This window comes from Cariama cristata, unplaced genomic scaffold (assembly GCF_000690535.1).
Source record: "Cariama cristata isolate BGI_N322 unplaced genomic scaffold, ASM69053v1 scaffold41040, whole genome shotgun sequence".
Taxonomy (NCBI): domain Eukaryota; kingdom Metazoa; phylum Chordata; class Aves; order Cariamiformes; family Cariamidae; genus Cariama; species Cariama cristata.
Window position 1 is genome coordinate 2,178 of NW_009597359.1, and position 26,915 is coordinate 29,092.

The window sequence follows — 26,915 nt, forward strand, 5'->3', positions numbered from 1 at the left end:
CCCACACCGGGGAAAAAAAAAAAACCAACCCACAGAAAAACCAACCAGAAAACCCAACCACTTAGTGTTGTTCTGTTTGCTAGGGGAAGTTTTCTAATTTGCCTACAGCATTTATATTTTTCAAACACTGCATGTAGTTGTATGCCTAGTTGTTCTGGGAACCTGGCTGTGTCTGGCGTGCTAATTCTGCTATTTCACTATTTGTTTTTAGCTATGTTAACATCTCATTTTTAAGAACCTGGAAAGCGGTTCAGGACGTCATAGAAATAACTGAAGGAAACTGGAATGCCAAATGTTAATCTCTAGATATGACACATAGTTTTGTGAAGGTTAACATGTAATACCAGTAATTCTGTGCTCAAAATCAGCCAAAAAAATTAATTTACTTAATAGTTTTACTTCTCAAAAATTGTTTCACTTATAGATATTTTTTCAAGAACTGTTTTTCTGTGAAGACTTTAAACTTTGCTTGGCACCAGATGTACCATAAAAGCATTTTTCTGTTCTTGTATGAACAAATAATAAAAATGCAAGCTTGTCTAAGCTTTTCTGTAAGGGAAGTATGCTCTGACGCCCAGGCAGTGGTGTTCTAGTGACCAGAGCTACCTTGTTTGCCAAATTGTACCAGCAGAAAACATGAGACATCCCTGCTTTCTTAAGGAAATTGGGTGCTCTGTGACATTTCTAGCCACTTTTTGCAGACAGCCAAAGGAGTGTGTTTTTGTTGTTGTTGCTGAGGTTTTGTTTTCTTTTTTCTCCTGGACTGTTTCTTCTGCTTACTTGTGTAATAAAGGTTAGCTGATCAGAGATGTTTTTTCTTGAACGTCATGGGAAAACTGATGCTTATAACTGGGCACTCTCTTGTTCATTCTCTCCCTGATATAATTACATCTGAACGAGCAAATAGACTAGAGGGAGCACCTGAGAAGTAGCCATTGCAGGTTATGCATGGAATCCGTAGTGCTGTAGAATGTGTGAAGACTTGGATTCAGAGACCCGAACTAACCATTTATCCGATAAACTACAGCGTGCATTCAAGCAGTAATGTTCAAAGTCATTCCAGGATGCTCAAGAAAACAGGGTCCCAGCTTGCAAGTGAACTGAATGGTTGCTTTCTATCTGGCTTTCATTTCATACATTCCCCTGTCTCTGAAGCATAGTAGATTCTTTGCCTGCAATTCTAATGATGCCAGATTGTCTAGTGACACATGTACAGCTCACTCCAAATGTCTGTATTGCACACTTAGGCTTCTACTGAATCACTAGCATTTTGGTTTTCTTTATGTATTTTTCCCCACGTGATGATAAAGGCTTTGAGTTTAGTGGGCAGTGAGTATCCAACTGCCTTGTGTCCACATTTGCTCTTTACCCCAGACATTTCACTTTTCAGGGCCAGTCCTGTCTGTTTGAATCTTTGAGCTCTGCTCCTGTCCATTGGCTGTCAGGAGAAGTTTCTGGCTGGCTTGAGAAGAAGTTTCCACAGTCTACAGCTAATTTACAGGTACACTGTTCTGTGTGTACATGTATTGGGAATGGCTGTTATTGTAGAAAATGGTACATCCTCAAGAGCTGTTTTAGCTTGCTACTTTCTTTTAGTGGACCCATGGAATACAGTGAACTTCAAAATTAAATTCTGATGCAGCAGTTTTTCATGAGAGTATATAAAATCAATGTGAAATCTGCTTACTTACATTTGTATTCAACGCTATTAAAATTACTTTCCCACTTTATTTTTCCTGTTCAAATAGCTGAACGTTTCGCTGTGATCACTTTGTCATTGCCACTGATGAAATACTACTTATTGTTCATCTTGAATGTTTCCTAATTCTCTAGTGCTGCAGAAGTCAAGTCAGATGGCTTCTTTCCACCTCTTCTTGCAACTCCTTCGCCTTCTACAGGTGATGAAAGCCTTCCAAAGGTAGCCAAGTTTTGTTTCAGTCAGCAGTTATACTTCTGAAGTGTCAGTTGTTTTGATGGGGCAATGACCTAGGTAAAATTCTAATTGCTTGTTTTGCAGCTACATTTTTTTAGAACTAAGTAGTACTTCTTTGTAGTGTCCTTCCTGCTATAATACCTTCCCAAAAAGCCAGAATTACATGGATACTGTGTAGTAAAACTTACTTAGAACAGCACAGGAAGTTTTGAAATTCTTGAATTGCATTTATTTTAGTTTGTCTCTGCTTTGCCAGAGGTGCTGCTGATCACTGGATGTATCTCTGAAATAGCTCCAAAGGTGAGGAACAGTGAAAAGAATTGTGCTTCTGTGTTCTTCAGGCAGGTCAGTGGCAGGAGTACCAATAAAGATGTGCCTTTGATAGTGACGTGGGATTGTTCTATTTTGGTAGTGAACCTGGGTAAAATACACTAGATGACTTACTGCTGTGTTAAAGAAGGCGGCTTGCATTACAGCTGTATGCTGTACATACTCACTGAAGAATTCTAGGCAGTATTTGGCTTTCTCTGACTGTGAGCTTCTTGGGGCAGAAGTAGCACTGTTAACCACTGTACCTGTTTCCACACTCAAGCCCTGTATTCTTGTAGTGCAGGACTTGACAAAAGGTATGCGCGAACAGTTGTCTACAGTCTGCTTTCTGCCATGTTGTAATGCGGAAGCGCAATTACGTAGCTTTTCAGAAAAGTTATTTAATTGTTCAGTGCCACAAGGATACCCAGTGAATCCTATGTGAGGGCAAAGACTTACCTGGTGGCATAAAACTTAGAGGAGAAGTTTTTTTGTCCAATGAGTAAATCATAATTTAGTGGGAAGTTATTTGAAGACTTGATATGACCTACTTATTGTGAACTTCCATGTTGTTTTGAGGGATTTTAGAGAAGGATCTCATCACCGTAATTAATTTTGTTCTTCAGTTCTCTGAAAACAAACTAAATTTGGCTTACTCCAGTTATTTTGGTCTTGTTCTGCAAAAGGCATTCTTCATTTAGTATAGTATGTGTAAACAAGTCTTTTGCTAATATGCAGCTATGGAAAAGGCAGTAATTAGCTCATGAGAAGTATTTCATCTTGAAAATAGCTATAGTACACATGCAGTTGGTTCTAGTAGGAAGATGACTGTTATGTCTCCTCTCCACTGTGTTAGGACTCAGATGCTCCACATGGTGTGGAGTAGAGATTGCGCTGTGATTCTGGGAAGGCATCTTTGCCCTGTATGATAACTCAGGTTTGGGTTTGATGACTTTGTGCTATCATATTTAAGTGAGGTGGGTTTTTTCTATTAATAAAAATATTCAATATTTTATGTTAGAAATATTAGATGCTGTGAATTGTGCTACCCAGAAGCTGTCTTTTTATTTTGTAAAAAGTATAAAGCTAGTTCACAAAAATATGCATGGGGGCGGCGGCGTGCAGAAGGGTTTACTTAGGACAGTTATCTCTAGTTTTGCTTGGCCTTGCTTGAACATATTTTTTACCGATGAGTTGTATAATTCCTGTACCAAGCCGAATTCTAATTTAAAAAGCAAACAAAAAAACTCCATCAAGGAACCACTAGGATTATAGATTACACACAATTAAGTGCATCCAGGGCTTTTCAAAGAGCTGTTGGAAAAAAAGATCAGAGCCCTGGGTGGAAGGGTGCAGACCAACAGTACCAATGACACAAAAGAAATATTCTTGCTTCTTTGCCTTGCCGTATTTTAAACATACTTGACACTTTACAGTGGAGAAACAATTTAAAGAAAAAGTCAAAATTCATGTCTGTCCTGGAAATAACACATTGATTGCTCTTCCATGTACAGGCTTGTCTGAGGAGTAAGAAATGACTTAAGACCAGTGAAAATCTACTTCTGTTTTCATACTCTACGCTGAAAGAAATGTGGAAATAGCATAAGTAATAATTATTCCTAATTTTAAATGTTTAATTGAAAGTTTAGAGAAGTTCTGTAATAGAGAGCCTAAGTTCTCTCTAATGTGATAGTTTATGGTTGAGCAGTTGAAGTCGCAGTTCATAGATAAGCACCTGCTCGCCTGCATTCACAGGTCACAATTCATTCACCTGATTGCCCAGCCTTCCTATCTCTGGGTGACCGTTCTGCTAAATTCTGTACAGTAGCCGAACAGTTAGTGATACTCCATTTTCTGCTCGGCAAACATGCTTTTTGCCTGGAGTAGTGAGAAGGGAGGAGGCTGGGCACGGTTTGTGTTGTGGCTTCCTGTAACTTTGAGGGCAGCAACAAGAAAGAGGTCATCAAACTCTGTTTTGTAGGCAGAGCAGCACCTTGGACAGAGAAGCTTTGAGGAGCACAACCCCAAACTTCGGAGGTGTAAAGCATCGCAGTGTGGGGATAAAAATGAAACTGCTTTTTAGTTGAGTTTGTTAACAAGACAGTGAAATACTGTGTGTAAGCAGATGGGTTTGGCTTTGCTTCAACTGCTTCCGAGCCTGACTTTTCTGCAAAATTAAATCTGTTGTCCCTCTTTTACTTGTGTTCAGCTTTGGGGTGTAGCACTGCTTGCTAGAAACATTCCTTCTGTTTTCCTCACTGTAGTATTAAGTTTTAAGTGCAGTTTGATGTAATGGAGAATTCTAGTTCTTTAGGATTTACTCTGGAAAAGGAGGACCTGTTATATTGCATCCTTCTTTTGCAAGTAGCATCTTAAGTTTGCAACGATCTGCTTGATTTTCATTCTACCTTGCAATTGTATATTGAGAATAGTGTGTGAGAAATGTTTTGCTCTGTGAGCTTATGTACAGAAGTCAATTGTTAATTTGATCATCACACAGTTAGAACTAAAGAAGAAGCTAATGGATTTTCCATCTCAAAATTTTGGAGGGAAGAGGAGGATGATGATGACTCTTTTTGAAGTATGAGGCTCTGTTAATATATTGCTTCAGCAGCACTTATGAAACAGAATTTTTTTAAATATTAACATGCAATGATGTTTAAGCCTGAGGAGTATGATATCTCCCTTTTGTCTGAAACTAAGCAGCATTGCTTTTTCATATACTTTAGTAATAGCTAGAGACAACAACAATGATAAATATGCTTAAATGTCTTACGGTTTGTAATTTCAAATGTCATATAGTGTATGTGTGTATATATGTATTCTTACTGAGAAATTTTTTTTTTAAAAAGCATATATACTTTTATATATGTCCCTGGTAGTACTAATGCTAATTGCATTACTATGCTGTTTTTACTGTGCTTATCCATCAAACCTTACATAGCTAATAGACTTTAATTTCCTCACAAATATTTCCCCCCTCCTGGTGGAGAGAAGCTTCTATACATACTAAATGCATTACAATAAAATGTTTGACTTTTGAGAAGTCTTAAAAGCTTGCATTGCATGCATTTTAAATTAATTTGCTAATGAGATTTGTGATAACTATCCAGGAGTTTTAGATAAGCACTGATTGATTTATATTTTGATATTCTTGCTGAAGAGTAACGACAAAGCAAAATTATACTGCTGCCCTTTCTCAGCATAACTTGATACATTCAAAGCGTATTGACTTTTCAGGTGTTTTATATTGAAGACTTTAGGTTGGAAAAAAATAAATTTATAACGAGGATACAAATACATTTGCAGGTGTCACAATTTTAAAAGGTATATGCAACATACTAAAAATAGGAAGTAGAGGTAGATGGGATCTCAAGTCTTAGCATGTTCTCTTGGCCAAGACAGTCATCTTTTCCTAACTTTCTATGATGAATGGTGAGGGCAAAAATGAGGAAGTCCTCATGTCGTATACGATGGTCCTGGTTTTACTTTCTGACAGCTTTTCCCATAATATTTACTCTAATTTGGCTTAAGTCTGGTGAGAACTCTGGAACCCCTGTGGAACAGGGCACGTGTGGCTAGGCAGCTATCTTGCACCCTTGCAAGTCAGTCGTCCTATTTGTAGACTAGTTGGTTTATGCATTACTAACTTGTTTTGGATGACTTGTCAGTTTTGCTTCTAACCCTTTCTCCACAGATCTTTTGTTTTCTCTTGTATCATCTGCAAACTGTCCTAGTCTCTTCATTTACCTGAGTAATTAACAAAGGTAGTACCAGTCCCTTCAAACGTCACTGATGCATCCTGCTGGCTTTCTAGCGAATGATGAGCTCTGCTCTCTGCATGCAGTAACTTGTATGACACAGTTATGTATGTCAGTGATCCACCTACCTGATCTTGGTGTTGTGAAATGGGTGGATATTTGCTAAGGAGAAGGGAGGAGAGAGTCATCTTCACAGAACAGATTAAATTTAAGTAATTCTGTGATGGAAGCTTGAAATGACTACTGTGTGTGCATGTGTGTCCAAAGGTACTAATTTTACATCAAATCAACTTGTCTTTTATGCTGTACTGAGAAAAATTCTTTCTGTGTAGGGTCTGAATATAATTACTGGAAAACTTGAGGAGGGAAAATAAAATTCCAGCTCTTACTTTGCCATAAGATGCTAACTTAACAGTATTGAACTTCAGTTTACTTCAGGCATTTGGAAATACAGGGCTGGGGAGGAAATTGCACAACACATAGCCATGATAAGTAAGGGGCTTGTGGGACATATATTTCAAGTTTGCCTATATTGTTTAGCATTAGCAGTTTCAAACAATGAAGTTGCATAGATATTAGCATTTGTATAAGTATGTTTTCGTTTAGACAGCCTAAGTGTGTCTTTTGTCATGTTTAGAACTTTTCATAACCAGAGATGTTTCTTAAGTTGCAGCCACTTTTGTTAAGAACGGACATGTGCACTTTGCAGAAGATGCTAAACTTCCCCAGTGCGAACAAGTTGTAATCTTTATTGCCCCCTATGTGAACCAAACTAGGATGCAAGAGAACGTAGCTAGACCTCAGCTGTTCTGAGAAACTAAGCAAGCTGTTAAGTGCAACCTCTTTTTAAAAGGAGTAACAAATTTTGTTTTATCTTACCTTTTGAGCCTTCTGCTGGCACAAATTAGTTGAAGCCGCCTGTTCAAAAAGGTAAAGTAACAGAATGAATCATACAGAAATGGTTGGCAAAAGTAACAGCAACTTCAGAAGCATAACATGTCAGTGCAGCAGCTCTTAATAAAGTCTCCCCAGTTATTTGTAGACGACAAATTTAAGAAGCTTGGATAAGTACTTGGGTGAGGGCAGAGGAGGAATTGTAATTCATCTCTGGTGACAAAGCTTGAACTCTTCACTTCTTGGGCAGAATTTTTATTTAAAAGAATATCCTCACAAGAAGAGGAAAAGCGTGATGTATGAACAGAAAATAGCTGTGCTTTCCAATGTTTATTTAAAACTAGCTATAATTGGTTTTTTAGGTGCATCTTGATTTAATTTGGTTACGGAACTAGCAAACAAACTCTTAAATGTTGGAAAAGTCAAACTGATACAATTTCATTTTTCTTTTCACCTAACTTCTCTGTACTTAGCCAGATCTTAAACTTTAGTTGTGGTCTTATTTTTCTCTCTTTTTTTTTTTTCTTTAAATAAAAGAAATATTTTTAAGAAAAAAAAAAAGGTGCAACTTTTTTTAATCAAAAAAGAAAAGCCTTTTTATTCCATTGAGTAAAATCCCCTGGGCTACTTAGAGTAAACAATCTTATGCTTTCTGGTAGCTATTAGTGAAAACTGAAAACAAAGCTGAACTTTGAAGTCTTGACTTCTTCAAATTGAAGACTTCATGCAGTAATCTTGGGAATGATATATTGAGTAAAGCATGATTTTTCTGCTCTTTTCTGTGGTTCTATCTATAGTCTTTTTAATGTAGCCATGGCATTGTTTATAAGATCATGGTCAGTTCCCTTTAAATGGAAAACTTCATTACATTTAGCAGTGAAAATTACTGTCCTTGAACTCTTCTCTTTGTTACGTAGTTAAAAGCAAGTGTTTATTCCCAGGGAAGTGGTACAGTCCCCATCCCTGGAGGCATTTAAAGGACAGTAGATGAGGTACTTAGGGACATGGTTTAGTGGTGGACTTGGCCGTGCTAGGTTTACGGTTGGACTTGATGATCTTAAAGGTCCTTTCCAACCTAACCGATTCTATGATTCTATATTCTCCCTGTATAGGAGAGACTTGGGGGGAAAAAAAATGTTCTGTTTGTCATAAAACTGATAAGGTACTTCTTAGGAACCTGGTTTTAATCTTAATTTTATAACCTGTGAGTGAGTTTCAAGAATTTTCTAATGCCTAACTGTTATGTACCCATCATACTGCCGAATTAGAGTGGCAAAACCTCGCTTCGTGTCCAAATTCAGCTTGGTTACTCTTTCAGACTGGAAAAATTGCACATGAAGTTTTCCAGCTCTGGGACATGTGGTTAGAAGTGGAAGTTTTTCAAGAGTCATCTCTGGCAATGGTTGAGGTGTTTACGCTGTGCTTATGCTGTAAGGTTATCCCAGCTCCCTTTGGAGGGGAGAGAATAGGGGTGAGTGGATCTGGATTGCAGGCTTGTCACCCTGTGTGTACCCAAATACAGATGTATTGTAAGGCAGTGGGCTTCCTGTTTGTCACCTCTTTCCAAGGTTTCTTTAGACCTGTAACAGAGAAAAGATTCAAAGAAACCAACCCATAAAAGCTACGGAAACAGATTTGCCTTACTCAGCATGGTGGTGTGTACTGTTTGATATGAGAGTGTTCTAAATCGTATTCTTCTGATTGTAAGGTGGGCTTGACACGCATGAATCAAGATGTGACTTGAACTCTGCTTTAGAGAGACTTTGTTACCACCTTGGTTGTACTTGAAAGACTGAAATTGTTTGAGGAGTTTAACTATTCCTTAAGGTATCTTTTTAAAGATATATTTAAGACCCTGTTTCCCATAGGATACTTAGTGGCATAATTGCATTTATCAATAATTAGAAATAAGATTTGAAGCTGAGGCATGACTTTGAACAGGTGGATGAGTTGGGCAAAGCCTGCTATATTTCAAAACTTTAATGAGCTCAGTCACCCTGTTAGTGTATGGTTTCCTTCTTGGCCTAGGTGATTTTTAATTTGTAACTGTGATTAAAGATTGAGTGGTATCTGACTTCTGTCTCTCCAGGTGAAGATGGAGCAGGTAAAACTAGCTTAATAGGAAAAATTCAAGGAATAGAGGAATACAAAAAAGGAAGAGGAATGGAGTATTTGTATTTAAATGTGCATGATGAAGATCGAGATGGTAAGTTTGTATTTTTTAATAATATCTTCAACCAATTTGAAAGCAATGGTTCAGTAGCGTGGCATTTGGAATGACAGTGGGATGTTTTTCTTTCTTTATAATTTGCAGGAGTCCAGCTTAGGCCATGAGTGATTTATATCATGAGGAAGTTTCTCAGTGTAATTCCTTTAGTAGATAACCATGAATGACCACTTACGTGGTAGAGGAGGAGAGGAACCAGTCAAAAGAAAAGGCTGAAAAGACCAGGGAAGCAGGCTTAGCTGCAACATTCTGAATGGATGTGCATTCCTCAGGCCTAGAGGAAAAAGTGCCTAGGCTCTTAGCTTGCATCTCAATTACTGTAGCAAGTATTTATCTTTTTGAAAGTACAGAGAAACCTTTGTCTTGGTGTTATCAGAATCTGCAAGACTAAGTATCCTGTATTGATGGGTAGGAAAATGTGCACAATGCTAAAGGAGACTTTAAAACCAGCCAGCAACAAAAAAACCAAACCACCAACCCAAAAATTTGGAGGGAGGAGAAATAAAGTAGAAGCTGTGTTTCAGCTGGCTTGATTTGGTTTATGGCTGGAAGGTAAAAAAGGTGTTTAAGATTCAGACCCCAAATACCTGCAGTTATGGAATTGATAATTGATACTTATATATGGGGAAACAAGGGAAGGAGTATGACCAGGATCTATAGAGGTGCAATGAATTATCTAGAGGCAATACTTAGAGGGAGTAGGGTGTGAATAAGGACGTACTGGGAGCTATGGGGAAAAATGAGAACTCTTGTCTGTACTGTAAGAACAAATATAGGTATAAGGAGAACCAGAGGAAGTTGGTCCCTTTTTTTCTGAAATCACTGACTTCCCTGACTTCCATATCTCGCTGTTGGTCTCAGAGATGACTTGACCAGGGTTAAGAGGATTGGGAGTTTAATCTAAATGTCTTCCTCAGAACTTTTGGAGCAAGTAATAAAAACTTAGTTAAAGGCAAAATGTAATTATATTAAACTATCTAATTTTGAATGAACAGCTCTTCATTTACTGCAGAAGTGTCTCTGAATTTGGAGTATGGTGTTTTTTGGGGGGCGGGAAGGCAGCGGGATGGTCTGTATGGTGATTGTCTTTTTGCAAATCTGAAGAATAACTTTCTTGTCTGTTAAGTCCATCGAAATCATTAAAAACTTGCAGTTCTACTCCAGTTTTCTGAAGGGCCAAGGTACATTCTGTACTTGAGGAGTTATATAGGCATATCCCATTGGAGTTTTGAAGGGGAGATGGCAGTCCTTGAGAGCTGAGCAGACCCAGGGCTGAGAAGGCATGGCTGAATTTACCCAATTCCCCCCTTCTAAGTTGCATCTTGAAGAAAACGTTTTTCTCTAAAATGGTGAACGTTAATTTCAGAAATGTTGAACACTGTCTCCGGATTCTCACTTTGAGGTAATGTATTTAAGATCTTCAGTTATCAGCCATTACACATCAGGGTTTGGAAGAGGAGGAGCTTATTTCCACAAGCTGCCGTTTGCTGTGGTGTTATGTATGTTCAGCTGACTGATAAAACATGATCATCTGCTTTCTTCCTTGTATTTTACACATCAAAGAAGATTTAATAGCCATTACGTAGTGGACTGTTTCAAGTAAGTCTCATAAAATGTTTTTCCTTTTTTGTAGACCAAACAAGATGTAATGTATGGATTTTGGATGGTGACCTGTATCATAAAGGTCTTCTTAAATTTGCAATGGAGGCAAGCTCTCTAAAGGACACTCTAATTATGCTGGTAGTAGACATGTCTAGGCCTTGGACTGCACTGGATTCTTTACAGAAATGGGCAAGTGTTGTAAGAGAACATATTGACAAGTTAAAAATTCCTCCCGAAGAAATGAAAGAAATGGAACAAAAGTGTGAGTATTCTGCACATACTTAGAAATCCATTTAAATCAAATATGCTTAATGCTTTCTGCACCATTTGATCTCTCCATTGCAGTCTTTCTCATTCTTTGGAAATGCTACTTAAAATTAGGAGTTATGAAGCAAGTCAAGCTTCAGATAAGTCTCAGGTAGCTGTATGAACAATACTAGTATTTCTTTCCAACAGAAGTGCTTGAAAAAAGCTTTCAGAATGAACACAGCTGAACTTACAATCTTGCTTATTAGAGATTTTTATCAATAAGATTCTCCAAGTGAAAACTTCCTAGGTTTCATTTTTTTATTTTTTCATTTTAAAGGCAAATCGCTGCATCAGCTTCTTAACTGTTGCTGTAATTAGTCAGTCTAGAGAATCTGGGACCTGTTCTCTGCCTACCAAAAGTGTAAATGTTGAGAGGATTCACGACAGCATGGTAACATCTGGGCCCTTTCTACTTGAAGAATTTTATCATTATTATTATTGACACTAATGCAGCTATATGTATGTTTTGGCTCTGTGATATAGCTCTGTCAGTGTCTTATCTTTTTAGTTTTAAGCATGCAGAACAGAAAGATTTTGCAGGATTCCTTAAACTGACTAAACTCGCTAACATCATAGCTCCCTATTACCTTTGGGCAGCCATTGTATTTCCCTCTGCATACAAAAACATGAGTCCTGTTCATCTCTCAGTGAATTACTACAAGGAAGAGCTTTTGAGAAAGCTGTGTGTTAAGATCAACAAATAGCACGATTAAACTTTGTTTATAAGTCTGAAGTTGCTCTCTGGAACTGGTATGTTCTTAAGCAACGGACTGCCAGATTGCTGAACAGCTTTTTCAGAAAAGGAGGTTGTAGCTGTGCTGTGATAAAGTAGCCCAGGAGGTGACAGTTGTAGATACTCTGGAATGAGAGGCGGGGGGGGGATTGGTTGTTTTCTTTATTCTTTTCAGGGAGAGATTCTTCCAAGGGAAGTATCGTCCTTGAGAATCGTGTCTTCCACAGCAAGAACTTGTTTAGGAGGGAGAAGCTGAGCTCTTTTGGATGTGGTGTTTGGTTTGGGTTTGTTTTCAGGGGGTGGTGTTAGTGTGTGTGTATTGGACATCACACACCACCCCCACCACCCCAAACCAGTTTCAAGATAGGATTTAACTGGATAACAGTAGTAAGGATGCAGTATTTCTGTTATCAAAAATGCGTAGCTGATAGGTTTGCTTCCTCACTGAGCGAACACAACAGTGAAACTCTACAAAATCCAGAAAATGCAAGTGATGAAGTGAGTCAAGAAAAACACCTACTTATTAAAAGTTTGATTTGCCCTCTTGTTCTTTTATCATCTGGTCTAATTCTTACAGATACTGATGGTCTGCTTGTTGGGTGTAACAGAAGCCCTGGACACAATCCAGATATGACTGGAAACTGGTTTTGCTTTGAACCTCCTGTGATGTGGCTTCTTGCATTGCTAGGCGGGCAGCAGCCTGACACTGCCAAAAGGAGGAGGGAATAATCGTACTTGTCTGACTTTTGGCTACGTGGTCCTACTTTATTCTTACATCAGGCTCAGTGCTCCTGAGAGGCTCCTGTGAGCTGATTTAACTTGCTAACAGGACTGAAAGCTACTGAGGGTTTGTGCGTGTAGTTTTCTGGAGGTGTGCTGTTGTGTTTGTCTTCCAGTTCTAGCAACTTAACTCAGCTCAAAGACAGACCCTGTGAGGACTAAAACTGGTTTGGGAAGGCATTAGGGGGTACGTAGCAGCTGTGCATGAAGGGTTGGAATAGTTCTTACTGTTCCCAAATTCATCTGCGTCTAACGGAGCTTTGTGGCCTGGTGACTTTAATTGTGTCTCTGAGGAAGACCTGGGATTGTATTCCACAGACTTTGAGCTGCGATATATTACATCAATCCTCGTTTTCACTGTTTTCTGTACTTGTATAAAGATTAGTAGGTTCTGATCATACAATGGGAGTTTTAGGAATCCACTGGAGGACTTCTAGCACTGGGGTAGTGTTCTTTTTATTTTGGCATGCAGTTATCCCAGAACAGACAGGATGCTGTGTAGGAAAGACTCCCTTGAGCGGCTGCCATATCTTGGTGAGAACTCTGGGTTTAAAACACGGTCAGTTTGGAAGGCTCTCGGAAGCTCTCAGACCAGACTGAAGTAGCAGCATTCCCTGAATAAGAGCCTGAGTTGACTGTTCAGGCTGAGACGACAATCTCTGCATGTGCTTTATGTTATTATTGTGAACTCCAAGATCTGTAGAAAAGTTGAATAATCTTGGCCTAATACATCTTTTTCTCTAGTGTGTTGAAATAAATCTTGCTCGGTTAATTCAACTAATGCTTTTCTAGGTATGAACTCGGAAGGCTTCAGTCAGTTTAGTGAAGGTAGCGGTGGGTTAACATAAATCAGGACACAGCAGTGGCAATGTACTGGAGTAGTTAGCCGCTCCTGCGCATGATGCGGCTGAATTGTCTTGCTGTCTAATTTTTTTGGCTGAATCGGGATGTGCCACTCATGGAAAAGAAATCAGTGGTGGGGTTTAGTAGAATCCCATTTCTGCTGTGTGAAACAGGACATGTGATGTGAAAGGTACAGCCATTTTTATGCCTAATATTGCATCCCTGACTGTAGGAATAGTACGTGACCGTGTAATGAGAGGTTTGGGTGTGTGCGTCGGAACCTGACAAGAGAGTTACACTTGGAACTTTATCTTTTTTCTAATTCTTGTTATGTTCTGACTTGCCCTCCTTGCTAAATTTTAAAGTAGTACCTGATCTATTGTAAAAGCATCCCAGATATTTAATATGCTATTAACTAATTATAAAGCTAGTTAATAACTAATGTTTTGTGTATTCTATTCTTTCTGCTTATTACTACTGTAGATTCACTGTACGGAGAGAGACAAGTATGGACAAAGGGGTTTTAGGTAAAACCTGGTATAAAGTAGCAGCTAAGCAATATGTGTAAGGCTTAATTCTGTTTATTCTAACAAACCGTTCCATTAATTTTGCCAAGAAGAACGCAAGGAAACTTATGTTCTTTAGGAAACATATCAAGCAATAGTAGTTAGTAGCAACTGCCTCATGGTTTCGTGATGATAAAAATGGTTTAATGTTGTCCTTATGGACAGTTTTATTTGGTCAAGTTCTCCTGGCTGGCGATCGAGCAGATCTCGGACTTACTAGTTCTCTCGTGTGCTGCATGCATAGAGCAAACAAATGGTCAGCACTCAGTGCATGCTCAATTTTTTCAACATAAAGGAACAGAAGTACTATACAATCAACAGTGCTAGAGATCAATGGCAGTGGAAATCATTGTTGAAATAATAAAGTAGCTGATTTTTTAATATAACTTTTTTTACTTTCAGTGGTAAGAGACTTCCAGGAATATATAGAACCAGGCGAGGATTTCCCAGCTTCTCCACAGAGAAGAAATACTTCATTACAGGAAGACAAAGATGACAGTGTGATTTTACCCCTGGGTGCAGATACACTAACATGTAACTTAGGCATTCCAGTAGTAGTAGTTTGTACAAAGGTTTGTTTCACATTTTAGGTTTTTTGCATATTTTATTTAAGCAGCTCTGTCAATTGTGGATTTGGGGTGGGAAGCGCATGGTTATTAAGTAATTCTGAATCCCTTGCATAAGAATTTTTTTAAAATGTTTAATGTCCAATCTGGAAGCTCTCATTGCATGTTATTTTGGGATTAGTTTTTCCTTTAGTTCTACCAGTTTTCAAGGAATTGAGGAATACCTGAGACCTGGTTTTGCTCACAGAAGTGAGCTAGCTAGTCAGTAAGCAACTAGAATTCCCCTTGATCTCCACAGTCCTCCTTATTTCACAAATAGTGTTTTGGTAGGTTTTTTAATATTTCTGATCTTTTTCTGAAGATGAATATATTTGAGGGTTGTAGTTAGTAAAGTGCTGCTCTATAAACTTTCCTCAGTTCTTAGGATGCTTCTGTGATCTGTTTTGGTTTCTGTTAGATATGTAACGATATTCTTAGTCTAAAGAAAAAATGGTCTAGTTCTCTTGTGGCTGTTTTTTTGGTTTTGTTTTGGGTTTTTTGTGGTGTTGGTTGTTTTTTTTTTTTTTTCTCTCCCTCCCGGCTCTTCAGTTCTCATTGGCATTAAGCATACTGCGTCTGCAGCCTCTGCTGGTCCACAGTGAAAGAATAAACCTTTTAATGCATATGCTGTTCCTTCACTGGAAGGCTAACCCTCTCATTTGAAAAGCACCTTTTTTCTCACCTGCTAGCTCTCTGTTGTTATTATTCTCCCCTCCCTTCTCCCCCTTTTTTTTTCTGCTTCCACATTTCTTGCCTTTGCCTCCCTTTGCAAAGGGCTAGTTAGTAACTGGATAAAAACCACTATATCCTGGAATAGCACAGTGTATAAAAATACATTGGGCAGAAAATGGTGGGGTCAGACTTTAACTGAGACTGAGTTTTTGCATTGGGCAGGGGGGGAGAGTGAATGAAAAATGGCAATCACTTTAACTCCCAAGTTAGTGCTGACCACAGTATGTGCACATCAAGTTCTATATTATTAAGAAAAAAAAGAGTTCAATTATGCTTCTAAACTATCTTAGCAGGCTTTTGTTTCTCTCTGCACCACCTACCCCACTCTAGCCCCCTTGCCCTGTTGTGAACTGGATGTGTAGCAGCACTGCTATTTCAACAGATAACTGAAAGTGGTATATTAATTCTGTGTTTATTTCGACAGTGTGATGCCATCGGCGTTCTGGAAAAAGAGCATGACTACAGAGATGAACACTTTGACTTCATTCAGTCACATATCAGACGGTTTTGCTTACAATGTATCCTTTAACACCTCATAAAGGTGATAAAGACTCAATTAAATCTTTGCATTAATTATGACAAAATTAAAGGAATATTTGCATCTGTACCAAAGTAGGATGCAACTCCTTTACTGTAGCTGTCAGTCTGCTTCAGCTACTCCTACAGGCAATGCTAAATTAAACTTTTCTGTTTTCTTTTATTTTTTGACAGAGCTGCAAGAGTATAGCATGTCCCCTTACCATGAATATCTTTACTCGCCTGCATTTCCATATTTAGGAGTCAGTTTGCAAATCAGCACATCTTAGCTGACAAGCTCCCTAAAATAATAACAAGAAGCTAATTCATTTAAGGATGACCTTGCTTCACATGCACATAAGGCACATTATTCTTTTTGACCCAAATGTGTAGTCTTTTCCGTGGTCACTAACTCCACAGGATGAGGTGGTGAGGGGAGGGAGGAAAAGAAGTGTCAGTTGCTGTAGGAGAGATCCACTGGCTTCTCTTCTGTTGGTACAGGGACAATGCACATAAGCTGTTGCTGTACTATTATTATTTTTAAATTTCATTTTTTAAAAAGAAGTGTATAAAATACTGCTTAGTGTATAGTCAGGTGGACATGCTAAGATCTAGATTTTAGATGCCAGTAACATGTCTACATTGTGTCATTGTCATTTGTGCTGTGGTAAACGGAAGTTTAAATGCTATCAGAGAGACAGCAGTTAACAGATGGAAAAAAGTAGTTCAAGAACCTGAGACCTCAGTTGAGTACCAAGATGGCATTGCCTTCAAAGGGCTTCCAAGATCTAATTTTTCAAACTGGAATTATAAGTGATTGTAGTAAATGGTGGATGGTAAGAAGAATACAAAATATTAGTAGGAATTAGTCTCCATGATTGTATATGCCATGTACAACTTGGAATTCTATTCTAAATTTCACTGAATGGGAATTGGACCCCATTATATAACTTTCATGTAGAATCTGAATTGCATGCATGTAGAAATAAATTCGAGGGTTTGGTGTTTTTGTAATCCCAAAGTTAAAATTACTCAGAACTTCCCTGGCTGCTTTCATTAATCCTCTGCATAAGCTGTGTTAATTTGATACTGCACCATGCTGGGATACTAAGCACTCTCTTGGTCTTTTAGTAACTGATATACAGCACAACTCGTTTGCCTTCATTTCCTTGGAAAGCAGATGACTGTATAATGTAAGAACTTGCTCCCCTAATATAAAACCCCAGATGGGGAAGTGGAAGATCTTTGAAGCTACCAGTGTTAATACTGTAGTGTCTATGTTGCAGGATGGGATAATGACAAGAGCTAAGGATATGGCATGAAAATCTCTGTTCACTAAAAGCAGAAGGCAGTTTTGAAGGCATTGTAGTGAAACCGTTGGTATTGTGGGCTTTGAAAGTGAGAAAAGCCTGTACTTTACTCTAAAAGCAATAGCTGAGTTGGCCTAAAACAAATGCAGAAAGAAAGATTTAAATTACTAAATAGCTTATTTCAAAAATTAAGTGTTGGAAGTTGTTTGACCTATTTGATTTTGTGTTCACCCTCTAAATTCTACAAAGTTGATAACCTTTAAAGTAACAAAAAAAGAAGGGTCACTTTAGTATCTCTTACTAGCCACTAAACTGCGTTTTCTTTAACAAGTCTATTCAGATGGGGCAGCACTTATTTACACTTCAGTAAAGGAGAACAAAAACATTGATTTAGTGTATAAATATATAGTCCAGAAGTTGTATGGATTTCCTTTCAACGTTCCAGCTGTTGTTGTGGAAAAAGATGCAGTATTTATGTAAGTTACCTGCATTATTATGTGTATATGATAACAAAATATCTTTGTGCAAGACTGTAAAACGGCATTTAGAGCCTTTTTTTGTTTATGCTTTTGAAAATTCTGTGTATTCTCATGAGTTGGAGTTTGGTGAGTGCCAGTAGACTGAGATTACAAATACTCGCTGCCCCAAAGAGAAATGTTAAACCCAAAGATTTTGCTCTTTGCTGTTATGGTGAACCAATCTCTAACTAGTTGTACTAATCAATAACTAGCTACCTGGCACAGGAGAACGAGAGCTATAAGAACTTTTCTAGCTTTCAGTTCTGTGCAGTTCAGGATTGCATACAATAACCTGAAGTAACAATAGAATTTAAAGCCAAATAATCCTTTATCTAGTCCTGCAGGTTGGGATAATGACAAGAAGATAGGAATATTGCACGAGAACTTTCAGACACTAAAAGCAGAAGACAGTTTTGAAGATATCATAACAAAACCACCAGTCAGAAAGGTAAATTGAGATGTTTTGGCATTCAACCTCTTATCTATTATTTACCGGTCAGTTTTTTTGGTTTTTTGACTGTTTCTCTTTCTTTGAGGCTTTGCTTCCAGTTTATCATGTGTGATAAACCGGGGGAGGGGGGTGTCTTATTTTGTCTTTTTATTTTGTTCTTAAAATTCTTCTTTAGTTATCAAAAAATCATTCTGTATTTTTGTTCCGCGTAGCTCTTCTCCAGTTTACGCTGTTTGGGTTTTTTTCTGCCGCTGTTACATCGTTTGAGACTACAAATATACCTGTTTTGCTTTTAATACGTTTGGTATTGAAAAGTCTAAGTGTCATTTAACTGTTGGTCAGGTTGAGTTAGTATTTTTTAAGAACACTCCATTTTGCTCCAAGTTGCTCATAACTTCATAATGCTTTCTGTTTCTATTGGAGTATTTAAAATAAGAAAGCTTGAGACAGCATAAAATCAAAAAGAAACATCTGAAAACAGGTTCTACATATATTCAGTGTATTTTCTGTCTCGTACTATTTAACAAACAGCTTTGACAGAACCACCTGAAGTCATCTGTGAGGTGGTTGAACAAAATGCCAGCAGCAGTGGACATCATGCATACAAATGTTACTGAGGGCAAATATTTCTATGGCTTTTTCTAACAAAGCTAAGAATTTGGGACTGATCATATTTCCAAGTGTGAATTATTTTAGCTGAGAAAACTAATACTATGTCCTTTCTGCAATCTTCAGGGAAAAAGTCAAGATGTACGTAGTAGTGTGTTAAGTGTCCAAGGAAAATATAACTGACAATTGGTTTTGCACGCTTATCAACTTCAGGCCTGGGTTATAAACTTTGATATTAATATTTGCCATGCTTGTTTTGGCAAAGTTTTTGTGGTAAGCTTATTTGGAGGGAGAGTGCTTGCGATTCGATTCATAGAACTGGGATCGGAGATGTCTTTGTCCAGTTCATATACCAGTCTAACGCAACACAGGTGAAGAGTCACTTTTGCCATAGTGATCCATAAAAGAATACCAAGGTGAGGCCTCGAGAAGTTAACAGAGACGTGAGTGTGCTGCAGAGTCTGTGCATCTCTGAATGTTTCTTACTGATCCTGAGACCCCTGAATGTGCCTTGTAACCATTTACTTCATTCCTCTTTTAATGAACACTTTAATGAACTTTTTAATGGGTCTTTCTGCAAGTACATCTAGAGACTTATGCCTGCCAGGTCAAAGGAGTTAACGATGCTTCTATTTCACTTTTAGCTAACTTAGCGTAAATGGAAGCATGAGGTAGCAGTTTTAAATGCAGAAAATGTAGTCCGCAGTCAACATAGTATTTTACACATTTACTTCATTATTGAGTGCCTTGGTCATATTCACCAGGAGGTATAAAAGGAAATACATTTCTTTCTTTTAGTCAAAATGATGTTACTGGTTTTGTATTGCAGTTTGTTCATGAAAAAGAAATCGTAGCAGAAGATGACCAAGTGTTTCTTATGAAGCAGCAGGTAACTTTCTGTCTATAAAACAAGCAGCCAGTGCTTCGTTTAACAACATTCTCAATACAAATTTGGGTTTGTATTCTGAATCGCTGTAGTATCTAACACTACATGGGTTTGTTTGTTTTTTGCAGTCACAGTTGGCGAAACAACCACCTACTGCTGCAGGAAGGCCAGTGGTTAGTAATAAAAACTTTTAAATATCATCAAGTGAAAATGATTCACTTTCCGATATTTAGAGGGTTCCTTGTTTTAGTAGCACTGTCAAATAGTCTTTGATCTAATGTTTTTAAACTACATAGTATTTAAAGTCTACATCATATACTGCTCTAAAATGATGACACTTCTTTGCAGCTAGTCGCGACAACTTGTATTGACAGCAAGGGCTAAATGTCATGGCATTACTTTTCATACGTCAGTATGCATGTAAGCAGTTAGTTGACTCCCCATTCTGTCCCAAGAGTGTCCTGGGGAGCAAGCTGTGTTGGCTGAATTGCCTTGCTGAGTTTTATATCCTAAATTTGGCATGCTCGCTCTCTAGGAATATTAAGACTCTGGCATAAAATTAAGGTCAAATGAAAACTATGACATCGTTTAACTTTAAAGTACAAATAAAATAACTAAAAATTAAGACAAGTTTAATGGGGAGCATATGATCTTATAAAGGTAGCTTTACTTCTTTAGATGAACTGCAAACATGATGTGTTATCCTTGAAGTAACGAATAATGCTTTTTCTCTTGGGCTGCGTTTAGTCCTTTCCACAGCATTGGTGGTATGTGTTGTCTTTCCAAGAAATGTGGTGTAGTTCCTCTATGATCCAATCCGTTCAGTTTTCATTATGATCAGAGGCACTACCGAGTAACAGAGGGAATTTCAAGTTTCTCATTGGGATAAAATGAAAAGCTTCACTAGTGCTTTAGTTGCACTAAAGTTAGTATTTTTAAGAATGTTACACCAGTGTGAAAAAACTTGCACGCATCAGCAAAATCAAATCCTATGTCATTTCAGTTGCATGGGATACTCTATTATTTCTAAAAAAACCAAACAAGACTAGGAGCTGTGAGAAGTAACAAAATGCTTCATTTCATGTACTCTTACATGGCATGATTTCATTCTGTAGAAGATTGACCAGTTCAGCTTTGGAATTTTTTTTAATAGGATGCCTCTCCAAGAGTTCCTGGTGGATCTCCTAGGACACCAAATAGATCCGTAACATCAAATGTTGCCAGTGTTACACCTATCCCTACTGGGTCAAAAAAAATTGATCCCAATATGAAAGGTACCTTTTCTTATGAGGGCACAAATGCAGTTGGGGAAGTAAAATAGCTGCTTTGCCTGCTTTCTTTAATATGTTTATTTAGATTGATTAACACACTAAATCAGTATTTACTTAGAAAATCCAGTTTGTTTTGCTTTTGTGGTGGTGGTGTGACTTTATTTTTTTTAATTTATTTTTTTTTTTCCTCCCTCCCCTTGTAGCTGGAGCTACTAGTGAAGGAGTCCTGGCTAACTTCTTCAATAGTCTCCTGAGTAAGAAAACTGGTTCCCCTGGTGGCCCCAGTGGCGTTGGTGGCAGTCCAGGAGGAGGTGGCACTGGAGGTGCTGGCAGCAACTTACCGCCATCAGCAAAAAAGTCAGGTATGATTAATGCTAAAAGATCAACTCAGTCTAAGTTGTAAGTGGTGGATCATTCCTGTTAGTATAATTTATCAGAAGTATGAACACTACTGTATTTACCCAAATGTTTTATTGGATGTGGTTTTTGCTTTTGTTTTCACAGCAGTTTAGTACTGCCTTTTTAGGGCTCAGAGGATCAAAGAGCCACTTTTCATGTAGCTGTTTAAGCATGAATTCTGTCCTCATGAGTTCTTCATTTTTCCCTTTGTTCCCCACCATCCCAGTAAAATGGTTTATGCTACAAGCCACTCCTAATATTCTTCAGATATATTAGGACTGAATTTGAAGTTGATTTTTTTTTTAACAATACTGTCAGTGTTAAAATAATTTTAAATTTTCTTTTGCTATTGATCTAGCCCTGATGTGACAAAGGCTTTGATTGAGTTTGGTGACAGCTTGTAAAAATACTTGGGTATTTTCTGTTGATAGCCTTTTTTATATGATGTGATTAATATTAATTTAAAAATGTCTAATAGTGACTGCTCTAAAGCTAGATGCAAGACTACTCTGGGGCTTCTTGCTGTTCAAGGTTAAAACGTTTCTGCTATCATAGACTGATAGAACGGTTTGGTTGGAAGGGACCTTACAGACCATCCAGTTCCAACCCCCCTGCCATGGGCAGGGACACCTTCCACCAGACCAGGTTGCTCAAAGTCCCATCCAACCTGGCCTTGAACACTTCCAGGGATGGGGCAGCCACAGCTGCTCTGGGCAACCTGTGCCACTGCCTCACCACCCTCATGGTGAAGAATTTCTTCCTTGTATCTCATCTAAATCTTCCCTCTTCCAGTTTAAAGCCATTGGCCTTTGTCCTATCACTACACGCCCTTGTAAAAAGCCCTTCTCCACCTACACAGACCTCCTCCCTCCCCGTTTCCCCAGAGGTTATTAATGCTGTGTTTAGGTGAGAATGCTCCCGTTTCACTGGTACTTGACATTAGTGTTTACTTCTATGTAGTAAGAGAAAAGAAAACACTTCCCAGTAGCATTTTGTGTAGACTGACCCTGACATTTTTTTTACAGGTGTGCACTTCCCTTTTTTGAAATGCAAAGCTCAGTTGGCTGAGCAAAGTTTGAGTACTTCCTAATCTGCTGCAGGCAAAGTCAGCTGTGCTCATTTGAACAGCATATGGACATTGCTTAAACAAATGCAGCTGATGCAATATGAGGTGCGGAGAGCACTCACTGAAAAATCCTGTGGGGAGTGGCCAGCAGTGGGTTTGGGTGATGCCAGGCAGACGGAGGCAGCACTCCAGAAAAGTGTTGTGTCCAGGGCCGTGGCAGAAACTTCAAGAACAATTAAACTATTAAGGAGCAAAAATGTTCTCAGAAATTTTGTAATATGCAACAAATGAAGGGTTAGGGTGTAGCCAGTTTAACGTCGCATAGGATTAGGTTTCCGAAGAATTACCATAAATACAAGTCAGTTCGGCTTAGATGTGGCCCCTTCACCTTCTTCAGTATTTGCTGTCTTGTGTTTAGCGTTGCCTATGGCACTCGCTCTTCAAATCTGAAAGTTGGCTGTTAAAACAGTAGTTTGGGATTTGAGAATTACTTTTCCCCTCAGCAGCTACAAGAAATTCCTCTGCTTACTAGTTGGAATATTAGCTGCTTTGATTCTGATACAGTATTAGCTTTCATGAAATGATTTGAATAGCAGCGTAGTACATCTGGCAAGAATTAGCTTTGTGGATAGTTCCTGTTAGTTTGCATCTTCAGAAAGGAGTCTGAGACAGTGCTAGAAGTACGTGTCTGTCAGAATTTTCCTTTACAGCCTGAGATACTGTGCACACTTGTCATGGCGTTAGACTCTAATATTCCGCGCTGCCTTTTCCCACATTGTCTTCTCCATTCTTGTGATAGAACATGGCAGGATAGAAACCTGGACTGGGGAGTAAGAGTTAAGAGGACAACGGTGGGGAAAAAATGGTGTGTGTTAAGCTTGGATCAGGTCTAAGTGTGACTGCACAAATGTTTGTGCCGTTCCAAGTTGAGGAGGTAAGCGGGTGAGGAGGGAAGGGGATTTGCCGTCTGCAGGTCTGTGCGCACCCATGAGCAGCGGTGTTAGGTTTATGCTGACCGAGTATGTAGAACTGACTTCACTGATCTGTGGTGAAAGCCCTGCCTCACATTCAGAATTATGTAAAATACATACTTCTACACAATTTTCTGCATTGTATTCATAACTGCTAGCCTTAATAGACTCTTCTGTATTTTATACTTTACATTAAGTCTTTATATACTGACAACTAATATGTAATTATGGAAGTTTCTTTGAGACATCGGAAATACAGAAGGATGTGACTTTCTACTATTTCTGTTTCTTTTGGGTTTTGGCCTTATGCCTTTACTCCGTACCCAAAGCATGCAGTAACAATTTGCAGGATTTATCTGATTTGAGAATTAAAGATACTATAGGCTTTCCCAAAACTGTTTCATAAACATGACTGAATGATGATGCACTTCTTTTGTAGGTCAGAAGCCAGTTTTAACAGATGTTCAGGCAGAATTGGACAGAATTTCACGAAAACCTGAAATGGTCTCTCCTACAACACCTACATCTCCCACAGAAGGTGAAGCATCTTGAAGACACCAAATAAAACCAATTGTTCAGTTTTTCTGGGATAATTCAAACTTGCCTCTGCCTCTTCCTTCAGTGACTGGAACTAAGGAACTGAAATATCTTTCAGAACACAAACACTTGATGTCTGTCTTTCATACGTGTTGCCCAACTTTACAAAAGGGAGCTGTACAGATGGAAACCGGTTATCACATCACGTAGGAGTACTGTTCCCAGTGCAAGAATAGTAAATTAATTTTTTTTTTTCTGGGTTTTGTTGAAAAGTCAGTGTAATTCTGTAAAATTGCAAGTATGTCCACTTAAGTGATACGGGTTGCTTAGAGCGGGAAAACGGACACACACCACAGGCACTTAATTTATATTGATTTCCCAACCTGTTAGGCAGGTGTAATACTATCTTAAATAGATTAACCTCTACATGAGAGAACAACTACTATTTTTTGGAAGAGAAAATTAATTGCGCAAAGCTGTAACAACCACAACAAACTCCAATTATACTTGAACACTTCATTTGGAGTATGGTTAAAAAAAAAAAATCTGTTTGATCTCCACTGAGATTTACACTGCATTCAAAAACCCATGCAAAAATTCATTCCAGATAAAAGCCCAAATTTAGTGGCCAGTTTTTTGGGGTTTTCTCCTTGATTAATTTCAGACACTGAGTAAAAGATGTATAAAGAGAAAGCAGAGGTTAAATGTACAGATTATCAGTATCCAGATTTGTCTATATATATATGGCTCAGCCTTAATGTCCCCCACTATGTTTCCCACATTAGTTATGGTTTAAAATTGGTCATCAAAACTGTAATCAGTTAATAAAGTATTCTCTGCATTCAAATTTAAATAACTTTCATTGAAGCAATGGTGTTCTCGTTTGTTTACAGTTCAATCTTAGGATGTGGTATAAAACATCTTAAAACGTGCTTTTATATTTTACCTCTCGGCGAGTAATATCGCAGGTAGATATTTAAACTTCCTTAAAACATTGTTTCTGGAAGGAAATGGATAAGTCGGCAGCGTTTGTTCCTAGGAGTAAAACTAGGTTATCCGATTTGGGTGGGTTTTGCTGTAATGTGTTTTAAAAGCACACTCCTTACACTAAGGATCTTGCTGCTGATTCCAGTATATTGTCTAAGAAGTAGTTGACCAAGGTTAGGACTTGACTTAAACTTTCAGTACCCAAATGTTGAGCATCACTTTACTGTTCTGTGTGAAGTTTGTAGTTGCTTTTTACCGATAGCCACAGACTAGGAAGTGTAAAAACTATATCCTGATCAAATGATTGCCAAGAGACTTCTTCAATGAGTTCAGGTTTTCTAAATCAACAAGTCTTACATTAATTTCTCCAATTATTTAGAAGACTTCTGAAACACTGAAGAGGAGGACATAAATCCTCTGTATTTTGAACAGGGTGGTACTCTTCTCCAATTCCCACGTTCTGTAGCGGTTCTAGTGAATTACCTCTGTATTTTCAAAATACCTAAATTTACTTAAGAACAACATATATTTTGTTGTGCGTTGAACTCCCTGAAGTTAAGCATACTTGTTAATTAACTCAGAATATTGAATTGTGGACTGACAAGTTTCAGTAGAGATTCTTAACTATGGATCAATTGTTCGAACTGGAGTCCTTAAAATTTTGCTTATGGCAGTGATTCAGTAAAGGTAGCACACAGGGAAATGCATGACCTGCTGATGAACAACTGTATAGAATAAATTATGTCTTGAATTAAAAAAATGAAGCTTCTAATCATGGATGCATGGCATGCATCAGTATCAGAACAGTTCTCTAAATTCTGTATGTCAGCTTCTTGAAACAGAATTTGAAATGTGCTTGAGAGAATGGGTCCTGCTTGCAGGCACCAGTACGCTTCCTCGTACAACTGCAGTGGTACGTGTTGGTAGGGTGAAACTTTGGATTTTAAGACAACGTCTTAAAACTAATTGGTACTGTCCAGGTTTCTGAAACTTTAGCTCCTGCAATCTTTAATTTAGTTCATTTGAGCATCTGTCAAAGCACAACACCCTTTTCCAAAGCTGGAAAACTAGATATGTAATATATTAAGAGCTATTGCACTAGGTGCCCTTTTTTTGTGGAGGCTGGGGCAGGTGGAAAACCTTACTAATGACTCATTATAATTTCACTTCTTAAAACAAAGTTGGCAGAATGTAACTTCTGCATATTTAAAGCTTCTAAATTGTTTTCTTCCCTAAACCCTGTGATAGTTCTCTGGTTTTGTTTGGGTTTTTTTTATTTACAAATTATTATTTACAAAAAAGCTGTCTCCCTGCCATGCTTTTTCATTCTATAAGACTAAAGCAGTCTGCTTCCCTCCTTAAAAGTTCACATTCTCTTAAGCTGCTCTCTACAGCCAGCTCGTGCTGTTGGGGGGGGGCGGGGGGGAGACTTTAAGGTACCTGTACCACAAAAGGAAAACATCTGAGAATGTGTTTCTGTGTAAGCTGATGGCTTTGGCTCCTTGTTTCCCTCTGATGAGACCAGGACTATTGGGCTGGTTGCTTTGTCTTCTTTGAGTTGCAATTCCCCTGAGTACTGCTTTGATAAGAGTAGACAATTCAGGTGGGATTTACCACAAACGTAACGCAAAATGAGTCTCTGTAACAGAAGGCCCTTTTCACAAAATGTAGTGCCAGTGAATCCTTCTCCCTGTTCTCCTTCCTTCACCATCAAGTTAAGCACCAACACAAAATAAGAAATAAATTGGGTAAAATAATGAAGCTAATTTGGCAATGATAACTTCTGTGTAATCCTTTACTGTGCTTTCATGCCATGCCATCTGCCATTCCTGGAAGAACCCAGGACGAAAATGGAAACGTCCAGGGATTGCTCCCAAAATAATGGTGCTCGGGAAGAAAGCTATTGCTAGGCTAGATCTTCTCTGGGCAGCCCTTCCACAGCCACAACAACACTGGCACTCTAGGCTTTGGGAATGCAGATAGCCTCACCCGTGCCATCTGCCATTCCGGGAAGAGCCCACGACGAAAATGGAAACGTCCAGGGATTGCTCACAAACCAACGGTGCAAGGTAGGAAAGTTATTCCTAGGCTAGAGCTTCT

The 26,915-nt window shown here is 38.4% G+C and overlaps 1 protein-coding gene across 1 annotated transcript; it reads left to right on the forward strand.

Moving 5' to 3' along the window:
* Positions 1–8,254: 8,254 nt before the first annotated feature.
* DYNC1LI1 (dynein, cytoplasmic 1, light intermediate chain 1) lies at positions 8,255–24,690 on the forward strand. Its single transcript, XM_009708818.1, has 12 exons — positions 8,255–8,327; positions 8,987–9,103; positions 10,758–10,988; positions 14,360–14,529; positions 15,719–15,812; positions 17,461–17,596; positions 17,975–18,086; positions 19,528–19,587; positions 19,713–19,757; positions 20,738–20,858; positions 21,059–21,217; positions 23,731–24,690. Exons 1-12 carry the CDS (start codon positions 8,255–8,257, stop codon positions 23,841–23,843), a joined length of 1,431 nt encoding a protein of 476 aa, XP_009707120.1. The 3' UTR covers positions 23,844–24,690.
* The last annotated feature ends 2,225 nt before the right edge of the window (positions 24,691–26,915 follow it).

Bases quoted from the DNA above. Each gene is read 5' to 3' on its own strand.
- DYNC1LI1 (XM_009708818.1), top strand. From the start codon at position 8,255: ATGTGGTTAGAAGTGGAAGTTTTTCAAGAGTCATCTCTGGCAATGGTT. The intron at 18,087-19,527 runs GTAAATTGAGAT...TTTGTATTGCAG, and splicing joins CAAAACCACCAGTCAGAAAG to TTTGTTCATGAAAAAGAAAT. The intron at 21,218-23,730 runs GTATGATTAATG...CTTCTTTTGTAG, and splicing joins GCCATCAGCAAAAAAGTCAG to GTCAGAAGCCAGTTTTAACA.